Genomic DNA, 17,420 nt, shown 5'->3' on the forward strand with positions numbered 1-17,420 from the left:
AGTTCCCAGAAAAGTCAAGTCACATATTCTTTTGGCCTGCCTTCTCCTTTTTGTCCAATTTGCTTGCTCTTTAACATTTTTTTGTTCCTGTGATCTTATCTTCCTCCTACTTGTGTATGATAATGAGTTTATTGTCATGCACATAAGCACAATGTACAGGTACATATGCCAATGACATTCTTACTTGCTACAATGAAAGAGGTACTTTGAAACATTAAATTGCTATCTGGAAGAAATAATAAATATAAAAGATAGATGGATAATAAATATTCACAGTACAGTAGTGCAAGTAAATGTGATCTTCAGTGGTGCAGACAGATCTTTTGTGGTGCTGGAGTAGTTTATGATTAGGATAGTAAGGGGAGATTCAAGAGCCTGATAGCTGTTGGGGAAAAAAACTGTCCTTGAACTTGGAGGTTAAAAACTTCTGTACCTTCTGCCCAAAGGTAGCAGTGAGAAGAGGTTGTGACCAGTATGATGGAGTTCCTTTATAATGTTGGCTGTAGTCTTGAGGTAGCACATGGAGGTAGCAGCCTGTGGTGGACCTGGCTATGTATGCTAGCTTTTGCAGTCTTTTGGGTTCCACAGCAATCATATTAACAAATCAGGCTGTGATGCAAGCAGTCATTGTACTTTCCAGAGTGCACCTGTAGAGGTTTGTAGAGTATTCAAATCTCTCCAGGCATCAGTGTGCCTTCTTCAATGGACTAGCTCTGGAAGAGACTCTCCAATATATGGACTTTCAGAAATTTGAAGATAATGACCCTCTCCACCTCTGCCTCATCAATATGGATAATTGCATTGTCCCTCAGCGTCCCCTTCCTAAACTCTCAGTAAGCTCAAACATCAAGAAAGCCGGAACATCACGATGATGAACAGACATAATTAATTTCAACAATGATGCATCTCAGACATATAGAGGGAAAATAAATATGTTATAGGAATTTGAATTGAGAGAAAGATGGGAAGATAAATCTTCTTAATGAAGTATCCTCTTTGGATTCTAATTCTGGAGCAAACACCAAACTGCTGGAGGAAATCACCAGGGTGACTAGCATCCAATGGGGAAAATAAATTGCAAAGTCTCTGTTTGAGACTAATTTAGGAGTGGGAGGACAGAAAATAAAGGTGAAATGGTGGGCTGATGGAACTGGGGTGGAGCTGAGAAACAAAGCAGGTGGGTGAAAGGTGGAAGTAGACAAGGAGAAACTAAAGTTAGATGGGACCAGATTGGGGGAGGAGGGCGGGGTTGGGTTGTGGGGGGGGGGAGTATAAATATGGATTCAACTGTGAATCATCCTTCATCTACCTCAGCTCATTTATCTTCTACTGGCCCTTGGCTTGCTCCTCTCCTTTGTACCAGCTATCTTCCCTTTCCACCCTCAGTCCTGATGCAGGGTTTCAATGCAAACTGTCAACAATTGCTTTATCCTCACCACAGCTGCAGCTTGACCCATTGAGTTAATCCAATCTTTTTTTTTGCTCAAGATTCCAGCATCTGCAGTCTTTTATTTCCAGCTAAACAGGAGCCTTGTTGAAGAGATGTGAAACAGAATCCACAGCAATGTTGAGAAGTCAAGTTGATCTGTGATTTGATAGGGAACTGGAATATAATAGTTTTTCCACTCTTTTAATTCTTATGTCCTTGTTGCAATTGATGTTATATGACAGGGTGCTGGTGCTGAAGTAATCTTGTGATCTGCTGTACTTTATCCTATTGATTACACATACACGTTTCCAGAATGTGCTGACGATGAAAGGAGTAGATTCTGAGTCAGTGGGAGAAGTAGTACTGATTCACATGGCTCTTTATTTATAATGCAGTTTCTTGTCATTTCAAGCTATTGGCAAATTATGAATGTTTTAATCATGTCAGCATGGAGGGAGAACTATGATGGTTAAATAATTTATTTCCAAAGCATCACGAATCTCCATTGACCTTACAGCTACAATCTTAATCCAACTGGTTCACTATTGCTTCTAGTCAGTTGGACCTCAAAACTAAATCGTGGTGGGCAACTTTTTTAAAAAACTCACATTCCACCTTAAGTATTCCCTATGCCATAGGTGCTCTTGGAAAGTTGAGAACCACTGCTCTAGACCCAATTATTACTGAAATATTTTGTTTGAGAAAAATTGTCATTGGCCCATTTCCTTTGGAGTTATGAAACCGTGCACATAACGAGTCAAATAGGTACAATTAAAACAGTGGTTATCAAACCTTTTTCTTCCCACTCACATACCACCTTAAGCAATCCCTTACTATTCACAGAGCACTTACGGCATAGCGAATACTATAGGTGGAATCTGAGTTTTTAAAAAAAGGTTGCCCACCCCTAAATGAACTGAAATTGGTGCTGTTGATGAAAATCAGATGGAAATGGCAACTTTCTCCTTCATATTAATAGTAGTAATAATGATGACTTTTTTGTTATCCATATTTGGCGGTGAACATAATCTCCAAAATTCTTAATTGCTGCAGCCAAACACGAACATCATGATGAAAAATAAAAAGAGATGATATATAAAAAAGATAGATGGATAATGTTAAATAATAATAAATAAATATTTAATGAAACAGAAAGATGATAACTATATGTAGGAAAAACTTTATTTCTCGCATGATCTAAACCTGCATATTGTGCAAATCCTGTTCCATTATTAAAAGAGCTGTCAACAAAATTGAATATTGTGAAATTCCTCAAAAAAATGCCACTCTTGGTATTTAATGGAGAGAAGGTGACTGAAAAATCAGCTTGATATTTGCCTAGAATAATGATGTGTGCTTGAATTGTTTAACTGTCCAGTTTTGTGAAAAGAGAATGATTTATGGCAAGGAGATTAATTAGCATTTCTTAAAATCAATGCATTTTTTTCAGTTTTACATTTGCTGTTAGATAATCTGCTTAACCTTACTTCAGCTTTGGGCATCGTTGCAACAACAATATTTATTGGGTTTTTCTAATTGCCCTTGAGAGAAGGTTGTGGCTTTCATTTGGAACAGTGGTGTTCTGCATGGTCAATGTATTCTCATAATGAATTTGCTTTGCTACCTCTTTAATCATTCAACATAATCGCTTCTCCTTTTGCTGTTTTCTATCTGCGGAGTGCTTTGAGATTCCTTTCAGTGGTCTCAGTTCTGTATATTTGCAAGTTGCTGATTAGATATCAAAAGAAAATAATGTTGCTTTTATCTTGTATACATAATTTTATTAACGTATCAGAGTTATTTTCTGAGAGGAGTCCATACAACCTATACTGTAAGCCAGCTTCAAGTCAAACCTGTGTCCCATTCCATATTATTGCCCTGCAATTTATCAAATAATTAGGTCATTACCTCACCTCAATACTGGCAGAAACGTGGGAGTGAAAGACCTTTGATCTGCAGACAGCAGAAGGATATTAATTGGATTGTTAGATGGGGACACAAGTGTGACTGAGGTTATCTTCTATTTCCAATGGAGACAAATAAACTGGTTGCTCCATCTGCAAGTAGCTTGCAAATGGAATTCAATTCACTAAAGTGTGAGATTAAGCATCTGGGAGGTAAAAGGATAGGAAGACATGAGGAAGAGAAGAATACTAAGAGCATGTAGCAATAGAAAATATTGGATCCACAATTCACTGAAGTTATCAGGATAGTAGATAAGGTGGTGGAGAAGACGCATGAGGTTTTTATCTTTAGAGGCTGATAGCATAGAACTGTGAGGAGGAATGCTGGAACTGTAGGAAGATGTGTAGTAACATTAGAACATTTATAAGGAAATTGCTACATTTGAAGAATTATAAGGGGATGCTGGGAGGTAAGGTTTTATGTGGAACACAGGATTGTTCATAATATTAGATCAGACCTGGACAAAAACAGGGAGATGTTATTCCCCCTGCCCACCCCTCCCCCCCCCTCCACCCCCACCCCAGCAGTGAGCAGTTAACTTGCAACAGGATAATTGTATCTATTACAGTGCCCACCATAATGTTTGGAGAAAAAAAAGACACTTCTTTCATTTATTTGCCCCTGAGTTCCACAGATTTATATTTACAATCAAACAATTCACACATAATTAAAGTGCACATTCCTGATTTTATTCAAGGTTATTTGTATACATTTTGGTTTGCAATTACAGAACTTTTTACACCTACCTGTACTCCCCTCATTTCAGGGTACCTTAATGTTTGAGACATTTGGCTTCACGTGTTTGTGATTACTCAGGTATGTTTAATTGCTTCTTTGGTCCTGGTATAATTGAGCTAGGCTTACTTCTCAGCTTTTAATCACCTTTGGAGCCCGTAGTTGCTAATTTTTCAAATGAGGACAAGAGTTGTGTTAATTAAAGTTAAAGATGCCATTATGAGGCTGAAAAGACAAGAATGAAACAGTAAGAGACATTGCTCAATCTTAAGATTACCAAATTAACAGTTTGGAACATCATTAAGAAGAAAGAGTGTTCTGGTGAACTCAGTCATCGCAAACGGGCTAGTATTCCTAGGAAACATTATGGTGCCTTGAATTGAAGGGACTATGTATAAAAATTGTTGTAATTTCCACATGGTCAAACTAAAATGTATACTTCTAACCTTGAATAAAATCTGGAATATGCCTTTTAATTATATGTAAATTATTTGATTTCAAATGCAAAACTGTGCAGCACAGGGGCAAATAAAGGAAAAAAAAATGTCTTTGTCCCAGACTTTATGGATGGCACTGTATAAATTACATAATATTAAATTGAAGATGTTTTTACTGCAGAATGGAACAGGTGTCTGGAGTTAGCAGTAAGTAAATCTTAGTCAGCTACCTATACGCCACAGTGCCAACAGTCTCCTCAAACTGTGCCTTGAGACCAGCATGAAATTTATTTTTAATTTTCTATATTTAATTTACACATGACTTTTTTAAATTAAGGTTCGTTGAAATGATTGGCAATCAGGTGCTATGGACCCATGCCCACCAGAAACAGCCCCTTCATTTTACACATGACTTATTTGGTTGATGAAGAAAGGTTGGTTTTTTTCCCCTCAGTTTGTGTTGCTATCGAAAGCATGTTGCTGAGATGAAAGGACATTGTGATTGTTCACTGCACCAACCAGTTCAAATTTACAATATGCAGTTAAATGTTACATGCCCTTTAAAATCGTTCCTTTAAAATAATTCCATTAATAAAAACTGAAATAAATGTATTCAGAGTTTTTGCAATATTTTCAAAAGTAATGGAATATGACAAAGAAATTAAATGGGAAAATCAACTGGAGAATAATTATTTTAGTTAACAAATGAACAAGTATCTAGCTCCATTAGGTTAACAGCAATGCCAAGTAGGTAAAAAAGAAAATGAGAAAAGACAAGCCATCAAAGAGCGTTGCCTAAAAAATGTTAACTATTTTTTAATGTTGAGCCCTGGTCATGCATATCCTAAAATTGAATGTAGATCGCCTTTAAATATGTCCTCAAAAATCACATATGAGGACAAGCAGTGTGAAATTTCCCTTGTTTTTTTTTAGCGCAGATGAGTGAAACGTGAAAGTGCAGACTGTGATTGTAGTAAAAACCTCGAAATGCTGAAGGAACTCAGCAGGTCATGCAGCATCCATGGGAGGTAAAGATACATGACCAATGTTTTGGGCCTGAGCCCTTCTTCAAGGTATGAGAAAAAAGCAGACAGCACCTGAAAGAAGTGTCAGACTTAGTCTTTCTGGAATAGTCCCAACAACCCCCTCCACCACCACCTGCTCCAGTTGGCGTAACTTGTTCTCACCCTCAAAAACTTTTCCTTTGGCTCATCCCTTTTTGTAGCTCAAAGGGATAGCCATGGTTCCCAGCTATGCCTGCCTTTTTTTGTTGGCTTTGTGGAGCAATCCATTCTACAAGCCTACACTGGCAAGGTTCCTCAACTCTTCCTCCATTACATCAACGACTACTTTGGTGCTTTTTCATGCACCTATGATGAGTTTGTCGACTTCATCCACTTTGCTGCCAACTTCCACCCCGACCTCAAATTCACTTGGTCCATCTCAAGCAAGACTTTCCCTTTCCTCCATCTCTCTGTCTCTAAGTTGGGAGACAAGCATCTTCTGCAAATCCACCAGGTCCCTTAGCTACATCTACAGAACCTCTTCACATCCTGTCCACTTAAGGATTCCATTCCCCTTTGACAATGAATTTGTTTCCACGACATATGCGCCCAGAACAAGAACTTTCTTGCCAGATCATCAGAGTTGTCTTACTTCTTCAAACAATGTGGCTTTCCCACTACTGCCATCAACTCAGCCCTCACCTGCATATCCTCTATTATCTGCACATCTCCCCTGGCCCCCTCTGGCGCCATGCACAAGAAGGATAGGATTCCCTTGGTCTCACTTACTGTCCCACTAGCTTCCACAACATCAGTTATATACAGTATCTTTACAGCGTGATAAGCTGAGTTCCTCCAGCATTTCTGTGTGTTTTTACAACAATCACAGCATTCACAGACTTTATGTTTCACTCTGAACTCTGCCATTTATTTTATTAAGGCAATGGCACACCTTGAAGAAGGGTTGAGGCCCGAAACATCAGTAACGTATCTTTACCTTCAATGGATGCTACGAAACCTGCTGTGTTCCTCCAGAATTTTTGTATTTTTAGCACAGGTGAGTCCCACATTATATTGAAGCACGTTTTAATTGGAGTCCCTGCCTGGGCTGCCCCTGGAAAGTTTCTTTCTTTTCTGGGTCAATTCTTCTCTCACTATTAATATTCTTAGGCATTTGACCCAATCATTCCCAAAATCAAAGCATCTCCCTTATTGCCCTTCCTTTGTCTCTCCACATGTTGTCACATTCTTTCAACCCAATTCTAACAAGCTGCTCCCATAAGATCCTCCATTGCTGGTGACCTTCATTGCCACACCCAGTCCCTTGACTACTCTCTCCCCTGTCATGTCCAGTGCACCCCGATCCACTTCCAAACTCATACCTCCATCATCACAAAGTTGTGGCAATGATATAAGTTTCTCACTATGAAGTCTAACCAATCTCACACAGTGCCCTAAATCTCATACACAGTGAAGCACCCCCCCCCCCCACCCCACAGAGAGTCATAAACAGGTCCTTCAGCCCACCCTGTCCATGCCATCCATTGGACATCTATCCATACTCTCATTTACCAGTCCTTGGTCCATGGCCTACCATGCTATGGCAATTAAAGTGTTTATCCAGATGTTTCTTCAATGTTTAAAAAAAAATATCTGCCACCACCATCTTCTCAGTAACACAGATGCAAAGGAAGGAAAGTGCACCTAAAACTTAAGATCCCTGGATAACAAAAAATGAAAAGTTGACATGAAATGGAAAGAGAAATGTTAGGATAAATGTTAGTTTTCTAATAGCAGCAGCAATCATCAAGGACCATCCCCACCCAGCACATGCTGTTTTCTCGCTGCTGCCATCAGGAAAGAGGTATAGGTGTCATAAGACACTCACCACCAGGTTCAGGAACAGCTGCCACCCCTTCACCATCAGGCTCCTCAATAACAAACTCAATCAGAGACTCATTTAAGGACTTTGACTTATGCATTTTATTGATTTCTATTTTGTTTTCTTGGGATTGCAGAGTTAGGTTGTTTATAGTTCTTGTTCCTTTACATGTTTTATGCTGTGTACAGTTTATTTATTGCACTACCAAATTGTGGTAATTCTGCCACACCTACAGGAGAAAAAGAATCTCAGGGTTGTATGTGATGTCATGAATGTACTCTGACAATAAATCTGAAATCTGACATTAATAATGCAGTGATTTTGAAAGGGAATTGGTAGGGGAACTAAAATGCACAAATTGAATATGTGAGTAAAGACGACGAGAAATATCAATGGGAATGCTAAAATCTTAAAAGTATCGAGTGAAGGACATAAGAACGATGAAACGGAGATGCTAAAAGAATTCTTGGCCAATATTCTTGAATAGAGATACAATGTTATAATACTGAAGAAAATAGAAAACTAAAGTAAAAATAATGATGTAATGTAATTGAATGTACTTAAACTGGTGAAGTAACCAAATTCAAATTGGATATACTAAAGAAATGCCAAATGCCTCTGGAGACTGCCTTTCAGATCCTTATGGAGACAAAACTAATAATGGAGTATTGATGACTTGGAAAAATGTTATCTGCTGAAAATTTAGGGAAAAGGCTACCAAATAAGTACTGGTCAGCCTGTCCAATGCTAAAACCCTTGGAGACAATGGTCCAAGACAAATTAATTGTAACTTGGACAAACAGTGTTTAATATCTGACCGCCAGCAAGGATTTATTAAAGTTAAGTTGTGGCTAGTCAAAGGTTGAAGACCATTGCTTTATGCAGATGAAGAATTAGCAGGTATAAGGTTTGGACCACAAGGACCATGAGAATGTCGGACATTTCTGAACAATAATGATCAAAGAATTGAGACACAGAAAACTGTTCTTGGTGAGATGTGTTGAACATGCACAATATCTCTGTGGCACTAATTCCCAAATTTGATTCCATTGACTTCCACTGAATTGAATTTCAGAGTAGAATATTATATGCATGCATACACTACAAACCTGGGTCTCACAGAAATAGTTTTGTGGTTGGTGTGCGGTCATGTATTTGATTTTTTTTCCAAGCATTTTCACCAAATAAGAATCAAGCTATTCTAGATTTATGTTCATATTTGGATCTCTCATCACCATTTAGTTTACACCAACTCTCCTTATCTTTCACTCCAATAGACATTATCTCATCCTTCTTGACATTAAGCTTTTAATGTCATTGAAAAACTCAACAAACCAGCAAAAAGATTCATGAAGCCGGTGTTGTTGAATATCTCTGGAATTCCAAAGGAGTTTGATAAAGTACTAAGTAATAGCCTTTTAAGAACACTGAAACCTTAGATTTACTCTGGTCTAGGTAGTATAATTTTGAATTTGATAGATTTAAGACACAGAGAGATGAGTAAAATTACCAGACACTTAAAAGCTTAATGTCAAGAAGGATGAGATAATGTCTATTGGAGTGAAAGATAAGGAGAGTTGGTGTAAACTAAATGGTGATGAGAGATCCAAATATGAACATAAATCTAGAATAGCTTGATTCTTATTTGGTGAAAATGCTTGGAAAAAAAATCAAATACATGACTGCACACCAACCACAAACCATTTCTGTGAGACCCAGGTTTGTAGTGTATGCATGCATATAATATTCTACTCTGAAATTCAATTCAGTGGAAGTCAATGGAATCAAATTTGGGAATTAGTGCAACAGAGATTTTGTGCATGTTCAACACATCTCACCAAGAACAGTTTTCTGTGTCTCAATTCTTTAATCATTATTGTTCAGAAATGTCAGACATTCTCATGCTCCTTGTGGTCCAAACCTTATACCTGCTAATTCTTCATCTGCTTAATGCAATGGTCGTCAACCTTTTTCCTTCCACTCACATACCACTTTAAGTAATCCCATGCCATCGGTACTCTATGATGAGTAAGGGATTGCTTAAGGTAGTACGTGAGTGGGAAGGGAAGGTTGAGAATCACAGCTCTAGACCCAATTGTTACTGAAATATTTTGCTTGAGAAAAATTGTCATTGGCCCATTTCCTTTGGAGTTATGAAACCATGCACATAACAAATCAATCTGATATGATTAAAACAGTGGTCTTCAAACTTTTTCTTTCCACCCACATACCACCTTCAGCATCCCCTTACTAATCACAGAGCACCTTTGGCATAGAGAATACTTAAAGTGGTATGTGAATGGAAAAAAAAAGTTGTGAACCACTGGCTGAAAGAATATTTGGTGATCTTGAAAGAAAAAAAAATGTCAATTAAACAGGAAATGTGATCTGGGGGGTGGTCACCCAATTGAAGTGACGAGAAAGTATTTTTTTCCCCACCTGTAGAGTCAATCACACATTTTGGGGGATATCTATCCTGGAAAACTATGAAGGCTGAATCAATGAATATATTGACATCTGAAATTGACATTTTTTTTCTCTGTGTGGGAGAAAGAGTTAGGGAGAACAGAGTGATAATGAAGGTGATACCAAGATCAGATCAACAATTATTGATTAACAGAGCAAAGCTACATGACCCACTCCTAGTCCTATTTTTCTTTTAATACATTTTCATCGCTTAGCTTTTCTTTTTTTTCTACATTTGTCATGCCATGTTTGTTTGTGAGTCAAGTGAATGCAAGTTAAATATTTTCATCTAAGAATGACAGTAATACAATCTATCATGTTATAGGATGATTGCTGAAAAATGTAATCAATCAGTAATTAACTTTAAATTTATCATAACAGTTGAAAATAAAATACACTAATCAAGCACACTTGATTGAGCAATTTAATTTTGTTAACTTGTGCAAAGCTAATGTTCTCTTAACTGAATTCAGAGGCATTCAATATTAAAAAAAAAAGACTGGTGTATGTTGGTATGTTGGGTCAGAGTTTGGGGAAATTATAGGCTTTAGACTTTCAGACCTTGATGTCTTCATTGAAGCTCTTCAACTGTATTTTCTTTTTTACCTTACAATTTTTCTTTAATTTGATACGAATGTCCAGGATTTGAAATTGGTCATTACTTTAAAGCAAAGACCATTTTTGTAATTTAAGATCTCAATATGCACTTAATTTACTCTTCAGCTTGTAGACTTGTACATGATATTTTCCTATTCTTTCTATCTTTTTTCAGGTGATTAAAATGTTAAAATTTTTGTTAATGTTTTGTTAACATTACATCAGACATTAAATCATATTTTGGTTAAAAGCAGTATCCTTATCATCAATGTTTAATCATCGCTTTGAAAGAAAGCCTCAGAGATGAAGCTTTAGAAGATTGCCTTCATCAAAATTTAACTTCAGGGAGACTTCATTGTTCATTCTTGTGCTTCTGCAATGTGTTGTATAGTTATATGAGTTTTAAACCAATTAATTGGATCCTATCTTAATTGGCAGCGACATTCATTGGCACAGATGAAACTGCAAGGTCAAACAGCTGCACAGAATAAAGATTTAGCTCTTTTCACTGAATTGAAATTGCACAGCAGTTCTCTGCAATGAATTGCTGGATGCTGAAGAATGCATAGAGACATTCCAAAGTCAATTCAATTGGATATGGAAATTCCTTTAGCATGGTTGGCGTAGCAGTTAGTGCAACACCTTTATGGTGCCAGCGATCAGGACTGGGGTTCGAATCCTGCGCTGTTTGTAAGAGTTTGTCTGCATGGTTTTCCCCAGGGGGCTCTGGTTTCCTCCAACTATTTGAAACTGGAGGTGTATATTAATCTCAGTTGTGCAAAATTTCACCTCTGACTTTTTAGCAGGGAGTCCCTCGAGTAATGCCAACAATTGTCTCACATGCAAGTCAAGTCAAGTTTATTTTCATCTGATTGCACAAGTACAACCTGACGAAACAGCATTCTCTAGTCCTTGGTACAAAACACCCAGACACACAACCAGACATTGCACACACAGACAAACATACATGTGCAGGGCAAATATTCATATATTCAAATAAATAACTAGTGATTTATGAATATGAGAGTCTCGGATGGTTAGTGTGAGTAGTTCTTTTGGTCGTTTAGCATTCTCATTGCCCGTTAGAATTCATTATTCATCTTTTGTGTGATATTTTTAGCCTCACTGATCTAAAGAAAAATGACCTTTTGATTTTTTTTGCAGAACAACTAGCTTCTAATAATCCTTATTCCCCAATATTTTGCGATTTAAAGGACCAACACTCAAAAGGAATTAATTTCCAGACTGTTCTATATTGTTCTGCTGCCAAACAGTTTATTCTGTGCACTTTTCCAAAATAGATCTGAGCTTCCATTACACCTTCAGCGACTGTGTTGTACTCAGTACTGACATCCAGTGATGAACTTGGATAAATCCAGCAATTTTCTTGCTGCCTGGCATGTAACTAGACCATTGCATGAAAGACATCACAGGCAGCTACAGCAGGCATGTGTCACAAGGGAAGCATGGTTGGTGTAGTGTTAAGCGCAATGCTTTTATAGCACCAGCATTTGGGACCAGTGTTTGAATCACACGCTGTCTCTAAGGAGTTGGCACATTCTTCCCATGTCTGCGTGGGTTTTTCCAGGGGGCTCCAGTTTCCTCCCATCATTCAAAATGTACCGTGGGGTGTAGGTTAATTGGGTGGCATGGGTTCATGGGCCAAAATGTCCTGTTGCCGTGCTGTATATCTAAAAACAAAATGCCACATTTAAAATGTTTGCTGTGTATTATTCTTTTCGGGGCTTGCCAAATTGCTGCCAGGATCATGTGGTTATAACCCCAGAGAGTTTATTACCTGTCCCTCACCCCCTCCTCCTTTTACCTATAGACAACATTCTTCATCAGCCTTTTCATGATACCATGAGCACACTGTTCCTTCATGCATCACTTCAACATCCACTCTTGTACCAGCAGTGCACTACAAGAGCTGGATGAGTGTACATTTCTTTAAAGGTTAATTAATGCTCAAAGTGTCAACAGCAGGACTACGTATTGGCAGATAAAAGTCATACAATGTCCAAATAAAATAATGTGCGATAACTGACAAGGTTTGGCACTACTCAGGAAAGCCTTACAAGGTCGTTTTGGGAACATTCCACTGGCAGATGACAATCTTAATGAAACTGTTCAAAATAGTACAGTAAAATCCCCATTATCAGGTATTCAAGCAAACAAAAATCAGAAAATAAACAGGTAAAAAATATGAAATTTAAAATGGACTCCCCTAGTGGTTAGTTCATCAATCACACAACACAAAATCTCAAGCAACCGGAAAATTCACTTATCCGGCATTTAACAAATCTCCGTAGGTGCCAGATACTGGGGTTTGACTGTATTATGAAACGAGATAAAAATCTCTTTTAAAAATGTGCACTTAGTGAAGTACAATGAATATTACTTATGGTATCAGATTTGCTTTAAAAATAAAAATCTATTTTGAGATGCCTGATAAAAATTCTAAAAATCTTTTCAGTAAAATCCCAATGAAGGAAATGATCTATTATGATAATTTGGAGGATATTGTTGGAATATTTCTTTTGTTTTACTTAGAATAGAATGTTGGGTAAAATGTAAGTAATAAAGGATTAATTTTAAATTGAAGGCATAATGGAGCCAAAATCCATGATGACTTGAAATGACTGAATAAATAAAGGCAGGAATGCATTGCCTGAGCAACATTAAATTGGTCACAAACCAATGTTCAAAAGAATACAAAATAACAGTGACCATATTTGTCTTTTTGTTAAATACAGTGACATTAGGCTTCAGAATTTTAAAGAGAAAATTTAGAATGAAATAGAGGCTGTTGATATTTTTTTTAAACTATACCCATGCATCCAAGGAAAAGAGATGGGTCATGTCTCTGAGAAATCAAATAGCAGAAGATTGATAAGATAAAATAAGTGAAATCAATTATGAAATATATTCCTTGGATAGGGGAGTTAAGGAAGATAAGATTGAGATGGAAATGTACATCAGTTTTTTTGGATATTTTAAAGCACTTATATTTGCAAAAAAAATTCTATTAAGGTTTTACAATAGTAGATGGAATGTTAAATATGTTTGTAAAGAAACAAAGAACAGCTGGTTAATCCGGGATGCATTTAATTTACAATATCTGACAAATATATTGCAAAAGCAAAAATGTTCTGATATTGCTTTAACAATATAAACTGCTATGAAACTGACAGAAGTACCAGAAAAGCACATTGAATCTGAAGAACTCTTGATTAAAACCATTGTTAATTTTGGTTCAACACTGATAGTTCTAAGAAAAATCAAGGGAAAGAGGACGTCGTAACATCAGTCACAGATTTTCAGTAGGTTTAAAATTCCACAGGTATGAATGAAAAAAATAATTGTTTGAGAAGAGCATTTAATGTTACATTTATTTATCTTATTATTGACCAGTGAAGCATCCAATTTATAAAACATATTTTCTGCTCCTTACTTTATCCTAGGTTCTAATGCTGTGGAGGCTCAGTGCAGAAGATTTGAAGTAAAAACAGAAGATGGCAAAAAGGTGTTATTTTCTGCAGATGAAAATGAAATTGCTATTGGAGTTGATAAACTGCGGGTAACAGGTAACCTTCATCAAAACAGAACATTTTTTTTCATAATTCATCTTTTTGTCTTTCATCTATTCCACATTAAAAGTTAGAAGACCAATGCAATGTTAAATGCAGGATTAATATCACCCCAAAGAATGGTGACAGTCAATCAGAATACTAAAAGCGATGAGAGGAACATGCAAAACCTCAGCTGAAATAAACAAGATGTGGAGAAGAATTGATCCTGTCAAAGATCATGTCATTTAGTTTTTAAATGCAATTAGTCTGAAGTGATTTTTGCTCTACTTTCATGTTGAAGCAGTGAGCCATGTGATTTAAATTTAATAAGATGTTCCTGAAATAAACATTGGAGTCAATTTTGTATTGACTTTGCATTAGTATTGTTGGGAGATTAGTTATAATCTCCTCTGAAAATATGATACAATTCTCTGTCAATTACTGCAACAGAGTTTGTCTGATCACCTGTGTATATGTTTCGTCTCTAACTTAAATAAGAACAGAAATGTCTGGATATGAACAGCTGTTCATCTGTTGAAAATAGAACAGTTAATGTTCCATGTAAAAAGATTCTTGATTAAGAAAGGAATTAAGGGTTACGGGGAGAAGGAGGAAGAATGGGGTTGCAAAGGAGAGTAAAACAGGTATTGTGGAATGGCAGGGCAGCTTGTGTCCCATGTCTTATCATATTATGGTCATTGTTCATGGTCCTGTATAGGCTTTAAACAGTCAGTTAAAGGAGCTGATGGTGCTTTTTTTAATATCCTGCAACCTTGGGGTCTGTGCCCTTGTGGTGGGTAGCATATCGCAAGGAGTTGCAGACACTGGGGGAGCAGTCGACTGCAGGACGCCAGAAATGGGAGAACACTCCCTTCCCACTTTAAGGAAGCATTGGAGACAACCCAACAGGATGGTGATCATAGCAGCAGACCAGAGAGGAGCTCAGTGGCTGAAGGACGCACAAAGGCTCCGGGCTGCTGGTGACTTGCAATCGAAGGACTCACACATGCTGCAAGTTGCTGGAGATTGGCTCATAGGAATGAGGTATTAGAACTGTGATTTGATAGGGTACTGAGGGCAAGAAGGATTTCCAAAGGGCCTTAGTTGTTGAAAGCTTCCTGATTGGATCAGAATTTGGATCTGGAGCTTGGGATGCCAATGGTTTAATCCGGAATTTGTGTGGCTGCAGAGGCTGCAGGAGTGCAGTAGGCAGAAGAGACTCTCTTTTGCTTTTCTTTCTTCTTTATTTTGGGGGGTGTGGGTGCTGGGCAATGTTCATGGCAATCCTTTTGTTTGCTTTATGACAGATAAAAGTTGAAGTATATTATGTATATTACATTTTTAATGTGTGACAAAAAAGAAACCTTTGAACATTTGAATCTTTAATCAGAAGAGTTATGGTGAAAGGCCATCAATTGTTCCTCTTCCCGCAGGTTGCTGAGTATTTCCAGAATTTTCTGCTTTTATTTCAGATTTCCAGTATTTGACTGTTTAGTTTTTCTCTTTTTCTCTCTATAGTTTAGAGACTAAATAATGGGACACGGTCAACCTTCTAATTTATCTAAGTAGCTGGTTCAAAGGTGATTGGATGAGACCCCATTTAACTCAGTCCACCTATCTCATTCACTGCTCACAGGATGCTCATGCCTGCGCCCATCTTTGTTGCCATGTGGCACCCAGACTTCTGCAGGCCAGAACAATGTGACCTTCCTGCAAAGTGGAACAGGTCATGATTGGGTTTCAGCCGCAGGAGGAAGGATCAGTGGCTCCAGAAAGGCATGATCCTGAGGGCCTTTTGGGAGGAACTGCTGTCAGGTTGCAGCTTGATTCAGCACAGGAATAGACCCTTTTACTCCCCTAGTTTCCACTAACCACCAAATGCCTATCATTACACTAATCTTGTTCCAAGCCATTTTATTCTCCTCACATCCACATCAATTTCCCCACTGAGCATCAATTACAATTCCTCATCAGATCTCCATGTATGATAGCAATGTCAGAACGTCATATGTTGAAATATGCTTCATATGGATTTATAATTCAGGAAAAATGCTCATGAAGTTCTTCATTTGTCAAAGGTCAAGTTGAAGTTCAAATTTATTATCAGATTGTGCAAGTACTGTCTGTCAAAACGGTGTTCTCCGGTCAATGGTGCAAAAACACACAACTAGCTATGACAAGCAATACAAATGCAGTGCATGCCTAATATACATTATTGTATATAAAAATTAATAAATATCATAAATAGTAGAGTTTTGGAGGGTTTGTATGAGCAGTTCATTCAGTCATTCAACAGTCTCACTGTCCTTGCGAAGAAGCTGTTTCTCATCCTGGTGGTTCTGGCCCTGATACTCCTGTATCTCTTTCCTGACAGGAGTAGCTGAAAGGTGCTGAGTGCAGGGTGGTAGGTATTTTCAATGATTTTGTGTGTCCTCTTCAAACAATGATCCCGCTACTTCAAGTCAATGGGGGGGAGGTCAGGGGGAGACTCTCTTTGCCACTCTGATAGTCCTGTGGATTGATCTCTGATTGAATGTTCTTCAACAACCGTACCATACTGTGATGCAGTTGGCTAGGATGCGCTCGATAGAGTTCCTGCGGAAAGATGACAAGATGGTGGCCAGTAGCCTTGCATGCCTCAGTCTTCTCATAAAGTGCAGTCACTGTTGTACCTTCCTGACAAGTGAGGAGATGTTATGTGTCCAGGATAGGTCATTACTTAAGTGGACTCTGAGGAACTTGGTGTTCTCTACTCTCTCCACTACCAAATTATTAATGTGCATTGAAGGGTGGTTATTCCTTGTCCTCCTGCAGTCCACAATCATCTCCTTCACCTTGTCCAAGCTGAGACTCAGGCTGTTTTATCGCACCATTTCATGGGATTTTCCACGTTTTTTCTGTCTTGCGGCTCATGATTGTTACTGATGAGGCCAACTACTGTCGTGTCATCTGCAAATTTAAAATGGAAAAATATAAAACAAAATAAAGGAAGAGCAGGGGAAATATGACAGCAACTAGACACGACGGCAGGCACCCAGGTTCAGTCCCTACCTCCAAGTTTTCACATTCTGAATGAGTTTCCTCTGGGTGCTTCAGTTCCCTCTCACATCACAGAGATATGCAGGTCTGTCAGTTAATTGTAAAGTGCCATTTTGTGCAGAATGAGGGAGGTGTTGTCTTAAGGGGAGAATGACACAGAATGATTGATGGCTTGCACAGATTTGGTGGAACAGAGAGTAGTATGTCTTTAAGGATAGCTCAGGACTAAATGTTTACTCATTAGCTGAGATCTGAAACAATCTGTCTAACATCTCTGTTGTACATCTTGAAGGA

General features: G+C 37.9%; 1 protein-coding gene across 1 annotated transcript in view; it reads left to right on the forward strand.

Annotated features, from left to right (window-relative positions):
- LOC138757379 (zeta-sarcoglycan) overlaps nucleotides 1-17,420 on the forward strand; it is a 596,661-nt gene that overhangs the window by 445,285 nt on the left and 133,956 nt on the right. Inside the window, exon 4 of the mRNA XM_069924595.1 lies at nucleotides 13,980-14,102. Within this exon, the coding sequence (XP_069780696.1) occupies nucleotides 13,980-14,102 (123 nt within the window). The remainder of the gene's footprint in view (nucleotides 1-13,979; nucleotides 14,103-17,420) is intronic.

The sequence above is a fragment of the Narcine bancroftii genome, chromosome 3 (genome assembly GCF_036971445.1).
Source record: "Narcine bancroftii isolate sNarBan1 chromosome 3, sNarBan1.hap1, whole genome shotgun sequence".
In the NCBI taxonomy this organism is placed as follows: Eukaryota; Metazoa; Chordata; class Chondrichthyes; order Torpediniformes; family Narcinidae; genus Narcine; species Narcine bancroftii.